General features: G+C 40.3%; 1 protein-coding gene across 4 annotated transcripts in view; it reads right to left on the bottom strand.

Annotated features, from left to right (window-relative positions):
- Positions 1–20687, bottom strand: part of ILDR2 (immunoglobulin like domain containing receptor 2) — a 316283-nt gene that overhangs the window by 33682 nt on the left and 261914 nt on the right. For 2 of the 4 annotated variants that reach the window (XM_063446582.1, XM_063446575.1), the window contains exon 4: positions 11420–11476. The exons of the other annotated variants lie outside the window; for them this stretch is intronic. In XM_063446582.1, the coding sequence (XP_063302652.1) occupies positions 11420–11476 (57 nt within the window). The remainder of the gene's footprint in view (positions 1–11419; positions 11477–20687) is intronic. 4 annotated transcript variants of the gene reach the window in all.

The raw sequence follows: 20687 nt of genomic DNA, 5'->3' as shown, positions 1-20687 counted from the left end.
TACCACTGTCTGGCAAACAAGACATGACAATTATTGTCCTGTAGTATATAGCAACAATGAGATCAGACCTCTCTCTGCTGCCTTTGACACCGTTGATCATGCTCTCCTCCTTCAAACTCTTCAATCGCTCAGTCTCTGTGACTCTGTCCTCTCTTGGCTTTCCTCCTATCTCTCCCAACGCTCATTCAGTGTCTCCTTTTCCAAGGATACCTCCTCCCCTCGTCCTGTCTCGGTTGGAGTTCCCCAAGGCTCTGTCCTTGGTCCCCTTCTATTTTCTTTTTATACTGCCTCTCTTGGTAAACTTTTTGCCTCCTTTGGATTCCACTACCACCTATACACTGATGACACTCAGATATACCTCTCCTCCCCAGACCTCTCCCCTGCCGTGCTGCAACGTGTCACTGCTTGTCTTTCTTCCATCTCTGACTGGATGTCCTCACGCTTTCTGAAACTTAATCTTTTTAAAATTGAACTCCTTGTCTTTCCTCCTCCTAATACTGATCGTCCTCTCTCGCTCTCCCTTCAAGTCAGTGATATCCACACTGTGAAGTCCATCCCTTCAAGCGCGCTGTCTTGGCGTCATACTTGACTGTGGTCTCACCTTTGAGTCTCACATCCAGTTTGTTGACAAGTCCTGTAGGTTCCAACTCAAAAACATAGCCCACATCCGCCCCTTTCTTACACAAGATGCTACCAAGGAGCTTGTCCATGCTCTAGTAATTTTCCGCATGGATTACTGTAACTCTCTCCTGATTGGTCTCCCCAAAAGCCGTATTGCCCCGCTACAGTCTGTAATGAATGCTGCAGCTGGACTGATTTTCCTCTCTAGTCGGTCCTCTCACACATCACCCCTCTGCCAGTCCTTACATTAGGCCCTGTATCCTATAGGAGTCAATTCAAAGTGCTAACCCACACATTTAAAGCACTGAACAATTCTAGCCCCTCTTTTATCTCATCACTGATCCATAGGTATGCCCCTCCTCATTCCCTCCGCTCTGCCCATGACTACCTCCTGACCGCTGCTCGCACCCGTACGGCCAACTCACGCTTGCAGGACTTCTCACGGGCGGCTCCCTTCCTATGGAATAGCTTGCATACTGCCATCAGACTCTCCCCTAGTCTTAAATAATTTAAGAAGGGCCTTAAAACCCATATTTTCAGGAAAGCTTATAGCCTCCCAGAGTAATCTCTACCTTACATACCTGTCTCTTGCTCTCTCCTATAGGACAGTGCTTTACTCTCTCCTCCAGCTCTGCTTCATACCCACCCTATTTGATATTTCCTGTCCTAACATTTCTAATAACCCACCTCCTATAGTGTGTAAGCTCGTTTGAGCAGGGTCCTCTTCAACCTATTGTTCCTGTAAGTTTTCTTGTAATTGTCCTATTTATAGTTACATCCCCCCTCTCATATTGTAAAGCGCTACGGAATCTGTTGGCGCTATATAAATGGCAATAATAATAATAATAATAATAATGAGGAATATCTATTAGGAAATGCATTCCCCTCCTGCCATGTGGTACGTGTATGTGCTTTTCATGTTATTCCCATCAACAATTGATACAGGTCTAAGAAAACATGATTGATCCTGCAACCGTACCTACATTTACTGCACAGATCTGCTGCATTCATTGTGTTGAGAGTTGCAGTCTACCTGTCAAAGGAATCTGTGAGCACACTCTTGTTTTAAACGTTGATTAATAGGTAATACCTCATTCTGCCACGTACGGAATAATAGCATCATTGTTTCTAAACATCGTCATATGGATACAAGTTGTTCTCTAGGTCTTCAAGACAAAAAAACAATATTTATTGAGCTTTGAAGCAAAATGAAATCCATTTTGAAACAAACACGTACTGAGATATAAATAGGGCACAATATTGAATTGACCTCTTCCTATCAGATACTACGGACAATTCCCATAGGCAATGAGTAATATTTTAGAGTGGGTTTTCTATTAGTTGACAGAAACACAGAGAAATTGTATTCTTAATAGGCAATTAACTGGACTGCCTCCAGAATTGATGTTGACTAGTAAGGGACCTTGTACCTAATAGCTCGATGTGACCAAAATGCCTTGTCCTAATCATTATTATCTATGCGGTCCTTGTAACAGTAAGTTTTATAATCATTTCTGCTAAGCGTGTAGCCTTTTTACTGTTGTTTCACCACTTTCTGCATTTTTATTCTGTAAATGCAAAGTTATTTTCCCAAGTGACAAAACTAAAGCATCAGTAATTGAGCAGGAAACCAGAAAATATATTTTAACTGCAAGCTTTTTATTTTTATTAACAATAAATTAAAAATTTAAAATGGTACTTGTCTATTGAATGCACTCCACTGCATTCCATTCTATCCAGAACAAAGTAGCACAAGATTCTATGACGGAATGCAGTCATGGGGATTTAATAGAAAAAAAGAAAAAAATGTTTTTTTTTTATTGTTTTCCTGTTTCTAATAAGGTTGGAAACACTTACAAAATATAACGGTGGCATCAGTGTTACTGAAAACAAAAACATTTAAAGGAACACTCTGAGAACCATAACAATTTTATTCAAATGATCTTGTTATGTTGCCATTAATGGTTAATCCAGCGCCATTTAGCTCTGTGCCACTGCAGATGCTATAAGCAAAACGGTAGCTACCCACTCATATAAATGGATTGAGAAAAATAGCGGTTTGTGAATTAGTAGCCATTGATTGACACTGGTGTTCCTTTAATTTTAAAGTTATTGTTGTTACTGTTAATTATGGAAACCTGTAGATATGCAAAGCCCATAGCAATCCCCTCTCGCCACCACTCATACTACATGTTACATTATGATTTATAGTCTATTTTTTTCAGTCTGAGAAGTAAAGTATATTTGACACGTGGCCGAAAATCACCATGTGGGCAGATATGCCCTGAGTTAGCTTTGTGCAATGTGCTTAGTAAAGCAATTGCAATGATCTTTCTGGGGATTTTTTCAGCATGAATCATTAATATTATTATTATTTTATTATTTATATAGCGCCATCAGATTCCGTAGCGCTGTACAATGGGTGGACTAACAGACATGTAATTGTAACCAGTAAATTGGACGTACAGGAGCAGAGGGGTGGATGGCCCTGCTCCATGAGATCATATCTCTAGAACAGTCGAAAGCAGTACTGTCCCAACAGAACTTGAACAGTTGGCATACACCACATCTCCATTCAAGTGCAGTGGCATAACTACAACAGTCTCATATCTGGAGTGGAGGGAAATTGACACATGGAATTGAGACACATGGAAGGACTGGAGGGGAATTGAGACATATGGAGGCACTAGGGGGAATTTGACACATGGAAGGGACTGAGGGGTTGAGGGTTGAGACACATGGAAGGACTGGGGGGGAATTGAGACACATGGAAAGACTGGGGGGGGGGAGAATTGAGATAAAGGGAGGGACTGGAGGAAATTGACACATGGAAGGGACGGGGGGATTGAGACAAATGAAAGGACTGGGGGGTGAAACTGTCAAATGGAAGGGACTGGGGGGTTAAATTGAGACACATGGATGGGGCTAGGGAAAATTGAAACACATGGAAGGGGAGAATGAGACACATGGGGGGGTAATTTTTGCACCGGTGCCTGGTGCTTTCTAGTTACGCCTCTGTTCAAGGGCATTTAAAAAGGCCTATATTTGAAAAATATATACTGCACTGTTCAGTTTAAACTAAAGCTAAAGTTTACAGTCAGTTTACAATAAAGCTAAACTATTTGAGAACCTTGGAACGGACCCAGGGAAAAATAGCCACTACATGCTGTAATAATATGTTGGGCTGTAATAATACTTTGGAGTGTAATAATACATTGGGCTGTAATAATACACTGGGCTGTAATAATAAACTGTGCTGTTATTCTATGCTAGGCTGTAATAATATGTTGGTCTGTAATAATATGCTGGTCTGTAATAATACATTGGGCTGTAATAATACATTGGGCTGTAATAATACACTGAGAGCTGTAATAATGCATGGTGCTGTATTAATACACTGCAATGTAGTGGTCATGTTACTTACAGCTTCCTTCAAAATTATTAGAATAAATATAGAAATTGCAATGTCTCTTTAAGGCCTGTTTTATGTCCCAACTAGATCTAGATTATGTTTATTTGTTTTTTATTAGAATAAAACTAACTGAATTAAGTATCTATGTGACAGTGCAATCTTTAACTCTCTGGGTGCCAGTGCTATGTTTTCCTAATGCATTGCCCAACCCTATGGCACAAGAGTTAAATTTTATGGAACTGTGCTGGACACCAGCCATGTGTAACAGAAGCGTATTAAGTTAATTAACGTAAGAAACTGGATTATGGGCTCTCAAACTGTGGCTCACCCACCACCAATAGTCTCAAGCACTTTTGCTAATGTCCCACGCAATTCCAGCAGTCTGTAACCAGCGTGTCACGGCTCCGTAGCAATCTGCTCTTTTCATGAATATTTCATACAAATGTATAAATGATGAAGTGATCCATTGTAATGAAATCTGAGAATACATATAATACATTATTAAAACTGTATTTCTTTGCGTATTTCAACAGATTAAATTCATGATCTTTTGCTTGGTCCCTTTGGTTCGGTTATTTTTTCATACTCAATTAAAAGTTTACAATGCTCTAAGACACATTTGATTTGTAGTGAAAATGCCAAAATATGTAGATGTCAAACAATGCTGGAGGGAAATCAATCGATACTCGGAGAAGTATATGAATACTACATACTCCACGGTAGCATCTTTTATGTGCTGTCTCCATCATAATGAAGAATGATGTATGTCCATTAAAATACGGTGGATCTTGCGCTACTTATACATGCAGTTACTTCAGGCCTTTAGAGACAGGGGGCGCTGTTTTAAAGCCAGTCCAAGCAGCATCTTGGAGTCATTATAATAAATCACAAGGCATTATTTTCCTGATACACACTTCAATATCATATGTTTTATACTACATTACATTTTAGGGCAAGGTTCATTCGTTGGGGCAGTGTACGTGCGTTAGGGCATTGTGAGTGTTAGTGTCTGGTAAAGTTTATGAGTTATTGTTAGGGTAGTGTACATAATGACATATTACATAAAGACACCTCCCATTGCTGTCCAAGACTAGCAAGAGTCACATTCCTAGGTGGAAGCAATTTTGGCAGCTACTAATCTAGAGTGTAAAGCCTGTTAATCCTGGGCAGAATAGGATATGCATGCTGGTTCTGCACAGGATTACAGCCCCCAAACTGCACAGATGTGATCAGTATACTATTACTTGTTTGCTACAGAGAATAATGGTACAGACGATTAGGACACTCCAGGAACTTAATGTGCTTCTTTTTGAGCCACTTCTTTGTTGCCTTGGCTGTGTGTTTTGGGTCATTGTCATGCTGGAATACCCATCCACGACCCATTTTCAATGCCCTGGCTGAGGGAAGGAGGGTCTCACCCAAGATTTGACGGTACATGGCCCCGTCCATCGTCCCTTTGATGCGATGCAGTTGTCCTGTCCCCTTAGCAGAAAAACACCCCTAAAGCATAATGCTTTCACCTCCATGTTTGACGGTGGGGAGGGTGTTCTTGGGGTCATATGCAGCATTCCTCCTCCTCCAAACACGGCGAGTTGAGTTAATGCCAAAGAGCTCGATTTTGGTCTCATCTGATCACAACACTTTCACCCAGTTCTCCACTGAATCATTCAGATGTTCATTGGCAAACTTCAGTCGGGCCTGCACATGAGCTTTCTTGAGCTGAGGGACCATGCGGGCGCTGCAGGATTTCAGTCCTTAATGACGTAGTGTGTTACCAATTGTTTTCTTGGTGATTATGGTGCCAGCGGCCTTGAGATCATTATCAAGATCATCCCGTGTAGTTCTGGGCTGATTCCTCACCGAGACCGAGGGAGACTGATAGTTATTTTGTGTTTTCTTCCATTTGCGAATAATCGCACCAAATGTTGTCACCTTCTCACCATGCTGCTTGGCGATGGTCTTGTAGCCCATTCCAGCCTTGTGTAGGTCTACAATCTTGTCCCTGACATCATTGGACAGCTCTTTGGTCCTGGCCATGGTGGAGAGTTTGGAATCTGATTGATTGATTAATTGCTTCTGTGGCCTGGTGTCTTTTATACAAGCTGAGATGAGATGAAGAGAATCCCTTTAAGAGAGTGCTCCTAATCTCAGCTTGTTACCTGTATAAAAGACACCTGGGAGCCAGGAATCTTGCTGATTGATAGGGGATCAAATACTTATTTCACTCATTGACATGCAAATCAATTTTTAACTTGGCATGCGTTTTTCTGTTGTTTTTTGTTGTTGTTATTCTGTCTCTCACTATTAAAATACACCTACCATTAAAACTACAGACTGATCATTTCTTTGTCAGTGGATAAACGTTCAAAATCAGCAGGGGATTAAATACTTTTTTCCCTCACTGTATCTACCATCAATATGGGAGGGTACGGTCATTGCTTGATATTTGCACATAAAATATTGAGAGATTTATGTTGCCCTTTCTTTGCACTTGTATTTAAGACGCACCTTTTTTTTGCGTTTTTTGCATATTTATATTAGTGTATATTATTATGTCATTATACATTTTGGGTCGTGTGATAAGCACTTTTGCACTTTAAAAGGTTTATGCACTTGAGTACTGGAGCTATTAACACCATTAAACATATTATTGCACTTTAAAAAAATATATATATTTTTAGGTTTGAGAGATTTAAAGTGTTTCACAATTTAATTGTTTTCAATCTATATTTTATTTTGCTTATTGTACAGATCTGCAGATATGTTGGTATTTTCTAAATAACAATATATTTATTATAATAACCCAATCTTGAGTGTGTGTTAGAAAGTGATAGAGAGTGTGTAGTAATTTTAAGAATAAATTATTGTATGATGGCACATTTGAGGGTATTTTGTCATTGTCTGTTAAACAAGGCTCAGCAAAGATGATGTTTTTTTTCATGTGAACATGTCATGATGGATTCACCTTAATGGATAATAAATCTTACAGCAATCAATAGATCACCTATTGTGAAGATTAATGAAATATTTAATTGCCTTAAGAGCTGTTAATTTGATAAAGACATCCTCCTTAGCATTGATGCCCAGTCTCTCCTGCCTAACACCGACTACATTATTAGCCCAGCTATGGAACATTCTCTGAGCCTAAAACCTTCCATCCCGAGACTGACACAGTCAGTGTCTTCACAGTCAGTCTGCTCATATGCACAAAATGCACACGCCAGAAGAAAATCACAGCAACTACAGCACATGTATTACAGTGGTTGTGAAGAATAATAACATAATATTAAAAATACCAATAGCCATAGGGCAACCTGCTCTCCCCATCAATCATTTATTGGCATTGATCTCTATGCCAAAAAATGACTGAAAAATGAAATCTAAATGAAAGATTTATTTAAAAAAAAATCTATACATTTGTTTGGAATTCTACTAGCACAATGTAGAGATGAAATTCTTAAAATACTTTTTAAATACATTTGATATATTAATTCTGCCCAAACACAATCAGAATTAATGCCACAAATGTGGAAAGTGCATCGTGCTTTAAAAGTGCCACTAACACTTCCACAGGTTTTTTTTTTTTTTTAATTAATCGTAATTTGCCGTAATTTTTGTTTTGTCCCTTCATTTCCCCTTAGATTTCTTTGTTTATTTTTTAAATTTGACCTTTACCCTCCCAATATTCTCTCATACATCACTATACTGGCAGGGCTATTCACTAAGGTGTGAATTTAAAGTGACTTTCAAATGTAAGGTCAAATTAGCTAAAGCGGAAGAATCCTCTAAATTAGCTATGTTTTCAATACAGCTACTCTGGAAGAATCCTCTAAATTAGCTATGTTTTCAATACAGCTACTCTGGGAGAATCCTCTAAATTAGCTATGTTTTCAATACAGCTACTCTGGAAGAATCCTCTAAATTAGCTATGTTTTCAATACAGCTACTCTGGGAGAATCCTCTAAATTAGCTATGTTTTCAATACAGCTACTCTGGAAGAATCCTCTAAATGAGCTATGTTTTCAATACAGCTACTCTGGAAGAATCCTCTAAATTAGCTATGTTTTCAATACAGCTACTCTGGAAGAATCCTCTAAATGAGCTATGTTTTCAATACAGCTACTCTGGCCTTAAACCAGAAATTCACTTTGAATTCACACTTTGGTAAATAACCCTGATTGTCCTTTGTACAATTTTCTTTATTGGCGCTATATAAATAATAAAATAATAATAATAATAGTAACGTTGTAACCTGTTTTGTGTAATAAAAACTCAATTGAAAAATAAAAAACAAAAACAATTTAAGCTGCCCATAGAGTACGGCTCACATCCTTGTTGGTGTTAATTATCTGCCCCTTGCTGAATTAGCTTTTACAAGGCCTCTGTTTTCAGAGATCAGAGACTTTTCCCTGCTTTATTCTATTTCTTTTTAGTTCAAAATACTCAAACGGATATACTTCCCGAGAAATCGATCCCTTGTCTTATCCATGACCTACAAACTGGCTATAACCCATGAGACTGTTTGGGGACCTGACCTCCAACAGCCCTACTCCCCGTGACTATTTCTAGTTTATTTCTAGACACTGTTAGATGTCCTTGCCAATTCATAGCAGGGAACTCGAAGACAAGCTGTAATCACGGTGAAGCTAATGTCCTTTCTTTTTGCTTCTGGGTTGCCTGCCTTACAACCCCATCCTAATAATATCCACACACACTGAAGGCAGCCTAAATGCCAAGTTGTCTCAGTAAAGCACTGTGATATAGAGGAGAGAATGAACTTTCCAAAAGAAGATACGTACAATTAAGTATAAGATAAATCACAACATATAGGAACAATACTACTGTTAGAACTAACATAACCTTCTACCAGACACAAACTATTTACCCCAGACACAAACTCTTAGATAGGGACACTCCCAGACATGCAGTTACATACTCACAAACAAAAACACACACAGACACACTGACAGACACACACAAATACATACTCACAAGCATAAACACACAGATAAGCCCTTACAGACAGACACAAAGATACATACTCACAGACATAAACACATAGATATACACTGACAGACAGATAGACAATCACAGACATAAACACGCAGAGACACACAATCAGACACAAAAATACATAATCACAGACATAAACAAGCGGAGACACACTGACAGACACAAAAATACATACTCACAGACATAAACACAGAGGGACACACTGACAGACATACACACACAAAGATACATACACTGACAAACAGATACACAATCACAGACACACACACGCAGAGACACAGTGACAGACAGACACAAAAATGCATAATCACAGACATAAACAAGCAAAGACACACTGACAGACAGACACAAAAATACATAATCACAGACATAAACATGCAGAGACACACTGACAGACAGACAGACAAAAATACATACTCACAGACATAAACACAGAGGGACACACTGACAGACAGACACACAAATACATAATCACAGACATAAACAAGCAGAGACAGACAGACACAAAAATACATACTCACAACCATAAACACGCAGAGACACACTAACAGACAAACACAAAAATACATACTCACAGACAATCACAAGATACACACTGACAGACACAGATACATACAGACATAAAAACACAGATACAGACTGACACACAGATGCATACTCACAGATATAAACATGCAGAGACACACTGACAGACAGATACATAATCACAGACATAAACACGCAGAGACACACTGGCAGACAGACACAAAAATACATAATCACAGACATAAACAAGTAGAGACACACTGACAGACAGAGACAAAATTACATACATTAGACATAAAAACACAAAAACAGAGTGACAGACACAGATACATACTCACAGATATAAACACACTGACAGTCACACAAATACATACACAGACGTAAACGCAGAGATACACACCAACAGACACACAGATACATAATCACAGATAAAACAAGCAAAGACACACTAACAGACAGACACACAGGGATACTCTATCTTCCAGACACTCACACGCTCTCAGATACTTGCTCACATATATACAGAGGTTTTTAAATGGAGCACACAGACACACTGCCCAAGACACACATAATTAAACATTGAGAGACACAAATGCACAAAAAATATTCAAATAGAAAGGAGTTGTATTTAGCTAAATGCAACTTTAGTTCTATTTGTGAAGCTAAATCCAACTTTCCTGGTTAAATAATAATAACAACCTTAAAATTTGGTTTAAAATTACTGGTGATTACTGGAAGATCTGATCAAGAAGTCTATTAAAAAACTCTCACTGAATTGTGACTTTCCTTTATTTGGCGATGATCTTGGCAGAGTTTAATGTGTAGACTATGGTTTGGTTGGGTTTGCTTGCTCGGGTCTTACCAAGCTTTGCTGACACCCAAGATCCTATAAGTGGTCATTGTGAGTCCACAGGAGTTTAAATGGGTACAGTTGCTATTTTATAAAGTTGGAATCTACGAAGCTGTGTCTGCCAATGAGTCTGAGCTCTTGCTGTCTAACCAAGGATTATAATGACCACTCAGAGAGGTGCTCGGCACATCCCATAAACTTCTGGACTAGGACTAAGATTGCAAGAGCTCACCACCTCCTTTTTGCTGCTAATTTTGCTCCACAAATGAGCCATTTAGACATACATTTTCTGTACATAATGTTTGCATGTGTTGTTTTAAAAAAAAAAAACAAAACAACATATTCAGGTTTATTAACTCTCAGAGAATTTAAATTTTAAGGCCAAAATAGCTCAAATGGAAAAGTCCACCAAGTCAGCTATGCTTTTCGATCGGCTCTTTTGGCCTTAACTTTGAATTCCCGACAAAGCTCACTTAAGTGAATAACTCTAGAAATATTCGAATTGCATTAAAACAGAATGTTCACAAAACGGTGGCTGAGGTTATAAATAATTGTAAATAATGTATACATTTATATAAAAATACACATAGAGGTCTGCCGACATATGCAAATGCAGTCTATAACAATAGTTTAGCGTTCACACCAGGTTTAAGACACGCAGAGCTAAATGGGCCAGAAAGCCAATATTAAATTCAGGATTCGCTATGTGAGTTCCGTGTCCAGAAAAGACAAATTCTATCAGTTACCTACCTCTATGTAAGTTAAGAAGTTAATTTTCAAAAATAATAATATCTGCTGAAAAGGAATCAGTGGTTAAATGCTGGAAAAGGAAAAGCATTGCAGGTAAAGGATGTGAGTTTCTCAGATGTTTCTCTGGATAAACAACGTTCGAAAAGAAGAGCCATATGGTAGTAATAATAATAGTGTGACTGAGAATTTAGGATGTGGAATGGCTGATGATTGACAGGCAAATACATAGACAAGAAGAGACAGAATACCTGGCATTATTTCCACTTCAAAGCTGGGCAAGAGATCGACAAGCACCCCTGTCTTGCCTGGAAGAGACAGAGGAAAGAAAAGAGAGAAAAGTTAGTGCAGGAACCAGCTCTAGAGTCTAGCAGCAAGAACCATTTTCATACACGCGTTAAACCAGCAAGAAAGGAATTGGCAAAGCAAGAATACACAACGTACAACCCTGGCTGTCATTGGACTGCAACTCCCACTACACGTCTGCCTGTAGTCTAATCGCAGGTAAAAGGCTGGAATACACAGACAAACTGCACCCTTTAGGACCCGTCTTTATTCGGGTCCGAAGCCCATTGTCCCCTTTTTTTATCCTTTTATCCTTTTTGTCTAGGCGCTCTGTATTGTTGGTGTGTCTAAGTGTATAACAGCAATAAAACTACAGTAAGTATAAATAAGATACTGTTCTTATTGAATCCCGTTTTTAGTTCTATAAATGGTTATCAGTTTCATGAAGTCACTTGTCATGGTATAGCCGCTAGCCTCCAGTGACCCAGTGAAAGTGTCCAGATTTTGCCAGCTGACATATTGAATGAGAAGAATTGGAGAGATGCAGAGTTTTAGGATTCTTTATTCTGCAGTAATGTTTACTGGTATGGGATGCCTTATCACAGTGAATGAGTTTGTCTGATTCCCATCTATGGTAACGTGTAAGGATCCATCTTGGTAATTTTGTTTACAAAACGGGAAAACAAATCTGAAACATGAATGTAAAGTAAGTGCCCGACAGTTGTTAAATACCAGCAGGGTTCTAAAGGGTATACCACGCTGGGCTGATACAAAAATATATTATTATGTTTATCTGATAAGAATACTACTTTCCCAGCCTTGGACAAAAAGCACTTACTGCAACGTCTAATTGGCAATGGAAGAAAATTTAGTTAGATTATACTTCAACTGAATATCTAAGTGAAGTTCTTGTAGACTTTCATAATGCCTGTATGTAATAATCAATACCTCCAAAATTTTAAAATGGACAAATAGTGACACTAATATTAGGGGAGTGAATGGGGGTGTGACCGGGGTGGGGGGCTGCTTAGAGACATTATTAGGGGAGTGAATGGGGGTGTGACCGGGATGGGGGGCTGCTTAGAGACATTATTAGGGGAGTGAATGGGGGTGTGACCGGGGTGGGGGGCTGCTTAGAGACATTACTAGGGGAGTGAATGGGGGTGTGACCGGGGTGGGGGGCTGCTTAGAGACATTATTAGGGGAGTGAATGGGGGTGTGACCGAGGTGGGGGGCTGCTTAGAGACATTATTACGGGAGTGAATGGGGGTGTGACCGAGGTGGGGGGCTGCTTAGAGACATTATTAGGGGAGTGAATGGGGGTGTGACCGAGGTGGGGGGCTGCTTAGAGACATTATTACGGGAGTGAATGGGGGTGTGACCGGGGTGGGGGGCTGCTTAGAGACATTATTACGGGAGTGAATGGGGGTGTGACCGGGGTGGGGGGCTGCTTAGAGACATTACTAGGGGAGTGAATGGGGGTGTGACCGGGGTGGGGGACTGCTTAGAGACATTATTACGGGAGTGAATGGGGGTGTGACCGGGGTGAGGGGCTGCTTAGAGACATTACTAGGGGAGTGAATGGGGGTGTGACCGAGGTGGGGGGCTGCTTAGAGACCTTATTAGGGGAGTGAATGGGGGTGTGACCGGGGTGGGGGGCTGCTTAGAGACATTATTAGGGGAGTGAATGAAGGTGTGACCAGGGTGGGGGGCTGCTTAGAGACATTATTAGGGGAGTGAATGAAGGTGTGACCGGGGTGGGGGGCTGCTTAGAGACATTACTAGGGGAGTGAATGGGGGTGTGACCGGGGTGGGGGGCTGCTTAGAGACATTATTAGGGGAGTGAATGGGGGTGTGACCGGGGTGGGGGGCTGCTTAGAGACATTATTAGGGGAGTGAATGGGGGTGTGACCGGGGTGGGGGGCTGCTTAGAGACATTATTACGGGAGTGAATGGGGGTGTGACCGGGGTGGGGGGCTGCTTAGAGACATTATTAGGGGAGTGAATGGGGGTGTGACCGGGGTGGGGGGCTGCTTAGAGACATTACTAGGGGAGTGAATGAAGGTGTGACCGGGGTGGGGGGCTGCTTAGAGACATTTTAGGTGACTTGCTAATGAATATTCATGCAACTAAAATGGAATTTAGAACAAGAGCAATGTTTCTTATTTTTACAGTCTGATTTATAAACACATTTATTTTAGTTTCTTGAATGATCATTTTGACAGTTTTTTCTTACTGGGCCCGCATACCTCCCAACAAAGGCAGTCCCAGAATCGGAACACCGATGGGAGGGGAGTAAAATGGGGCAGGCCAGTGGTGTGATTAAGTAATTGGAGCCACCCAAAAAGGAGCATGTCTGCCCGGAAAGGTTGTGTGTCCATCCATATTACTGGCAGGTCAGCCTGGCTGCCTGTCAATGATTTTAGCCGGCCCACTGAAGGCAGGACATGCAGGGAACAGTGTTTCACTGCTCTCTGCAGGGTCCTAGTGCCCTGAACATAGCACAATCGTGTCTAATGGTGCACGTATACTATAATTGTTGTTCTGGTGTCCCCAAAAGAAGGACAGCAGGGGCATAAGGCAGAACAGGACCCGAAAATCGTGACTGTCCCGTTAAAATCGGAGTGGTTGGGACCAATTTAGTGGACTTTTAGCTGACAAGTGAAATTGTAAGAAACATAGTGACACATGGAAAGGTGTCCACCAAAATATAGTAACGTACAGATTGGCACTAAAATGACCACCGTAAATCTGGGTATAATAAAGACAGGATATGGCTTAGTGACTGTCGATACAAAGTAGAACATATAATACATGATTTATATTTGATTGGGAGTACAGTATATTTGTCAGAATAATACCACAACGATTTCTTTATATGACCAATGAAATAAATATATACTATACATATAATATAGCCGCAAAGCTCACACTTTCCTCTCCAGTAAAATATGAAATATGACGGCCCTATATTACAATCTTAAATTGATTTGTAAACCGGCATATGCAGCACTGAATACATTTTAAACAAGCTGTGAGTTAGCAAAGGGGCCATAACATTTAAAGCAACAATTTGTTAAGTTTCATTTGCACAGGACAATAAAAGCAATGTAAACATTTATTTCCGATACATTTAAACACAGCTGACGTGCACCAAAGGTACCGATATACTCCCAACGGAGCACTGGTTTTCTAATGTGGCTCTGTCACTCCCCAAAAATGTTTTTCATAAAGATAAAATGTGTTGGAATTTCACTGAAATTCAAACTCTGTTAAAAAGATATAAAACAAGTAGGGACTACTTTATCATATAGTAAATCCTCACCTTGACAAAACTAGGGGAAAAAAGGCAGAGCTACCGCCATTTAGTGTTGTCACTTCACACACCTGTCACTAGTAACAGCCAGTGGAATAAGGTATTATCTTGCTAATCGTGAGACATTATCTGTGGAGGCTCCCACGTTCTTACGGGATTATACATAGACATCAGTGTTGTACTCTCATTCATATTGCAAGACCACAGCACTGACATGGGCTCCTGGTAGAAGACACGCCAAAATCTGAAGATTAAAGCGCATGTGAGGAACAGCGGCAGGTAAGTGTAACTCACCTCTCCTGCACCCCAAGGCCACCACAAGCAGCAATGTCACCAATATGAAGGCGACAAAGCCATTTTAACGTGACAATCCATTCTTTCATTTTAAAATGACCTCATTCATCCATTTTTCAACTGCTATTTAACAGACGTCTAAAGGCTCCCAGACTAGATCCAGGTGTAATGTTCCTTTAGTTTTAAAGGGTTGAATATGCTTAAAATAGCCGTCTTTCTAAAAAGATCCAATGGACAAAAGAGAGGAGTCAGCGTGACATCACGGGAGATCGAACGGTTTAATCCCAAAGTTGCCTCTAGCGACCAATGTCAACTCGCCCTCAGACGGCATCCGGCTTCTGAAATCTCAGTTGGCATGCACACCAATTATGGGTGTCCCTTGAAGGCTCGCCCACCCACCCATTCTGATTCTATGCCCCCAGTGTTGGAAGGTATGTGATACATTGTATGGTTTACACATTGGTGCAGAGCTTTAGGGATCCTTAAATGTGCAAGACATAAGATCATGCTAAGCATGATCACCTCTCACATTTTCAGATTGGAAAGACAAGGATGACAAGTGCAGGAAACAAACAACATTTGTCATAAGTATGATATCCCTTGAATAGTCCTGTTTATGGTTTGACAGGCTTGGAATATAACCATACATTTATACTGAGCAGATATTGATTACTACAGACATGACGGCTGTCTGATGCCGTGTGCCTTCAATAAAATGACAAATGGTGCTCAGTGACATGGAAATGAGAACACCTGGGCTTTTTGCGGTCATATCATTTTTGATAATACTGAACAGGAAGAAAAACACCTCAACCATGGGAAAATAAAAGGCTTTGACTACAGGCTATGCAAGGGTTAATGCATAAACAGATTAGCAGAATCTACACTTTATCTCCTCAAAATGTTTTCATCTGTAAAATATATAAACGTTTATAGCAGAAGCAGCACTTATGGGTGCTGATACTAGCCAGACTATCTACAATACAGAATATCTACATCTACAATAACCACTAGTAATATATCATATCTATGGGTCTTAGGAGAAAATCTCTCAAATCATAATGGAAACTTTATTTGTACATTAAAATCATTAAAACATATCAAAATAAAAGCTTTGACATGTAGCTAAAAGCGACACCCCAGGCACCAGCACACCGGTGATAAATTTAATATATTTTAGTATAAACAATTGGTTCTTTTATGCACACCCAATATTGTTTGCAGCATTCTGTGTGTATGTATATTGTTTGCAGCATGTGCGTGTATCTAAGTGTATGTGCCAGTGCCTATATCTGTGTGTCAGGATGTGTGTATGTGTCAGTGTGTGTGCCAGTGCATATAGCTGTGTGTGTATGTGTCAGTGTGTGTATCTGTGTGTCCAGGCGTGTGCATGTGTTAGGTGTGTTAATAGTGTGTGGAAATAGTTGCAATATGTTGCAAAATAGATAGTTGTCTTCTGTCATAATAGTGTGTGCATGTGTGCATGTGGGTGGGAGGGTGCAGTAGCTGGTGAAGTCTCCTCCCTGAAATTAGTTTTTGCAAGTTGGGATGTCTGTTTAAGTATAGCTGATTAGCAAACTACAAGTCCCAAGAACTCCTGCCCTGAGCCCTGAGGCTGTGCACAGAGAATTTTTAAATCTGCTAGTCAGATACATGCAGTTAAATAAACAGGTAGCATGATTTATCTCATGAGTACGCTAGTGACGGTTACATTTCTAAACGTTGTCAAGACAGTTAAACAGCTTGTGTGCATTGGGCACTTTAACCAGAGCAGTGTTAGATAAACTTGTGCAACAGTTCAGAATCCATAGACCAGACTAAGAGGGTCATAATTGGCCAAACTATATAATTGAGTAAGAAAAGTTCAAGGCTGAGAATTTGCACAGATCTTTTATAATTTTGGAAAATGTGCTCTTATTTTTAATGTATTTTTTTATTACAATGCATTAAATGTGCAGTCTTAGCACCATAAGCACTACACCCCATTGCAGTGGTTATGGTGCCATTTTATTTTCAGTTTCCACAATCATTCTGCTTTAGCAATAAGCAAAAACTGGAAGTTCACAATCCACTTTAGCAATATTAATTTGATAACTACTTTAACATCATTCATGGCTGAGGATGATCGAAGACAGGGGACTCCTGGCACCATATCCAATACAGTGCACTGTATTAATTATGATACATATAGTGCCCCTCTGAGGGCATTTATGTAGAGAAGCACACACACAGTGATAAGTAATTATATTTATTGACCTGCCGATAGTCCTACGTTTTCTGTGCCAATCTAAATTTTCCATTCTTTTAATCAGATTTTACATTTGTCTTCATCAGTAATCAATAAAACTGTTCATTTACAAAACAAGAATAAAACAAAGTGGGCTGGGGGAAAAAATGGTTCTCGATTGGGAATCCCTTTCCTCCATAAAACAAAAGTTGTCAACCACTCCTACACCACTACAGACTATGGTTTTCTACAAAGAATACATAGCAACGTCAGTGGATGCAGGTCTATATTTGTACACAGGGAAGATAATGATTCATTTCTATGCACAGTGGCATTTTTAGATGAGCCCATACATATGATGTTCATTTGTTCTTTTCAAAAGAATTAGGCTTTGCATTGTTTTTTTGAATCAGTGGGATGCGAACATGTCAAGCAGATTTCTTCTGCGGGGCTCCGTGACGCCTATAATAGTGCACTGTAATAATACTAGATATGTTTAGATTCGGAGGTGTCTGACCCCAATACTTTGTAGCCTACGGGAAAAATGGAAGTAATGATTGCATCTGAACACAACATGTAATTCTGTGCTACATGTACCAAATTAGGTACAAAAGGCATTTAATTAACAGATACTACTAAAATACCCAATGCATATTTCAATACAATGTACCATAAAACCTGGCTGTTTTTTTTTTATTTTTATTTAGATAGTTTAATATATTTAAAATCTGGTAAATATGTTGTATTAACAATCCAATTTTTCTCTGCTTAGGGCTTAAATGAATATTGCACACACTAAAATCAAACTTCACACTTAAAGGACCACTCTAGGCACCCAGAGCACTTCAGCTTAATGAAGTGGTCTAGGTGCCAGGTCCCTCTAGGATTAACCCTTTTTATTATAAACATAGCAGTTTCAGAGAAACTGCTATGTTTATAATAGGGTTAATCCAGCCTCCAAATCCTCTAGTGGCTGTCTCACTGACAGCCGCTAGAGGCGCTTGCGTGATTCTCACTGTGAAAATCACAGTGAGAGCACGCAAGCGTCCATAGGAAAGCATTGTAAATGCAGCTGAATGCGCGCGCAGCTCTTGTCGCGAATGCGCATTCAGCCGAAAGGGAGGATCGGAGGCGAAGAGGAAGAGGAGAGCTCCCCGCCCGGCGCTGGAGAAAGAGGTAAGTTTAACCCCTTCCTCGCACCAGAGCCCGGCGGGAGGGGGACCCTGAGGGTGGGGGCACCCTCAGGGCACTATAGTGGTCCTTTAACAATAAATTCATCTTCAGCTGTGAAGTAACGGACAATGATCACATTAAGATTAAAAGGCTGTTTTAATTGGTTAATAGGTGCTTTTCCAATAGGGCAGGAGGGGTTGCAAAAAAAAAGAAAAGAATAATAGAAAACCAAGTTTTTTTCAGGAATATAACCCTCAGACATGCTTAGTCTGATGTCACCTATTGGTCCTAATAGACAGGCTTGCATATTGTCCTGTCTTTTAGACCTGCCAGTGGGCAATAGCATCAAGCACCCAACATTGGGAATTATGCAAACAGGAAAGGTGGGCAGGCAGGTCTTCCAGGGGGCATCAATGGCAGCATTCAAAATGGGTATCCAAAAAGTGGTTATGTCCGTACAATGAAGGGCCGGCCCCTAACTTGTAGAACCATTCAGAAGGCGCTGGTAAAATGCACTCTGCATTGTCAAAGGGCCCACTGCATAGCGCTCACGCGTATAATGATGTATTCGCACTGTGCGAAAGGACAGTTTACTGGTGTCCTACATCAGGGAACTAAACGACAGAACCAGGATAGAGACTAACTCGCTGAAAGCACGACTGTTGAAAGCCTTGTCGAAATGTATATCTATAGGTATATGTTGTAGAGAAGGGCATGACCTCTCACTGAGAGGAGGGTTGAGAACAGAGGGTTAAATGAGATTAGCCAAAAATTCAGGAGATTGAGTCAAGTTCCACTCCACAATCCTTTTTTAAACTTCACCATCCATGACTATTTATGGTGCATGGTACCCGTCTTCTTGCACAGCTTTATATAACTACAGCAAAATGCAAAAAAAAAATACTGGTTTGGAAAGGCAAAAAAATATCGTTCATTCAAGCAGTGCATTATAACTCTCATTATGCTTAGTCAACCATTAGACCAGCGGTTCCCAAACTGTGTGCCGCAGAATGTTTCACTGGTGCTACGATTATAGCACCAGGGAAACATCCTTTAAGACCGCGACAGCCTGTCACTTCCTCCTAGCATTCTGCAGCGAGACAGTGCGGGAGGAGGCAGCCACAGCATGAGTGGAGAGGAGCACAAAGCATCCATATCCACCAGCAGCAGGACTCCAAGCCACCCTCCTGGCACATAGGTTAAGCTAACAGGAGGGTGGCTGGAGATATTTAAAACAAATCACTTGTATGTGTGTGAGTGTGCATATGTGTGTGAGTGTGAGTGTGTGTGTGAGTTTGAGTGTGTGAGTATGAGTGTGTGTATGAGTGTGGGTGTATGTATAAGTGTGTGTATGTGTATGAGTGTGTGTGTATTAGTGTATGTGTATGAGTGTTTGTATGTATGAGTGTGAGTGTGTGTGTGTGTGATAGGGTGTGCATCTGTGTGTGTATACATATGTCAGTGTGCTTATTTGTCTGTGTCTTCGTAAACATCTGTGTATGTGCATCTGTGTGTCAGGGTGTGTGTTTTTATGTCAGTGTGTGTATCTGTGTCATTGTGTGGGCATGCATCACTGTTTGAGTGTGTCTGGGAGCATGTGTGTATATGTTGGTGTGTATCTATATGTGTGTATGTGTCTGTGTGTATCTATATCTGTGTATGTGTCAGTGTCTATATGAATTTGTGTGTATGTGTCGGTGTATTTATATGCATCTGTGTGAATGTGCATGAATATCTGTGTAAGTATGTATGTACGCTTGTGGTAGTGTATGTGCATACATCCATGCAGTCAAACACCAGCACAACATACAAACACACTCCTGCAATCTAACAAAAATATTACATACAAACACAGCCCTGCATTCAAACGCAAAAATGTTTTTTACAAACACACCCCCTCACTCAAACACAATTACTTCACACAAATGTACATCCGCATTCAAAAGTGAACATTACATTCAGACACATACCTGCAATCAAACGCAAACATTACATACAAACACACTCCTATATTAAAACACAATAAATGTATACAAGCACCCCTTCAAACACCAGCACTGTACATTACACTATAGTGCCAGGAATGCCGCAGCGCTTTACAGATATACAACCTAGAAATTTTGACTTGGGGTGCCTTGGAAAAATACTGAAATGTTAAGGGCGCCTTGAACCTAAAAAGTTTGGGAACCACTGCATTAGACAATAATGTGAGCAGATTGCTGCT

The sequence above is a fragment of the Pelobates fuscus genome, chromosome 1 (genome assembly GCF_036172605.1).
Source record: "Pelobates fuscus isolate aPelFus1 chromosome 1, aPelFus1.pri, whole genome shotgun sequence".
NCBI lineage: Eukaryota > Metazoa > Chordata > Amphibia > Anura > Pelobatidae > Pelobates > Pelobates fuscus.
This window is presented reverse-complemented; position numbering and strand designations above follow the sequence as displayed.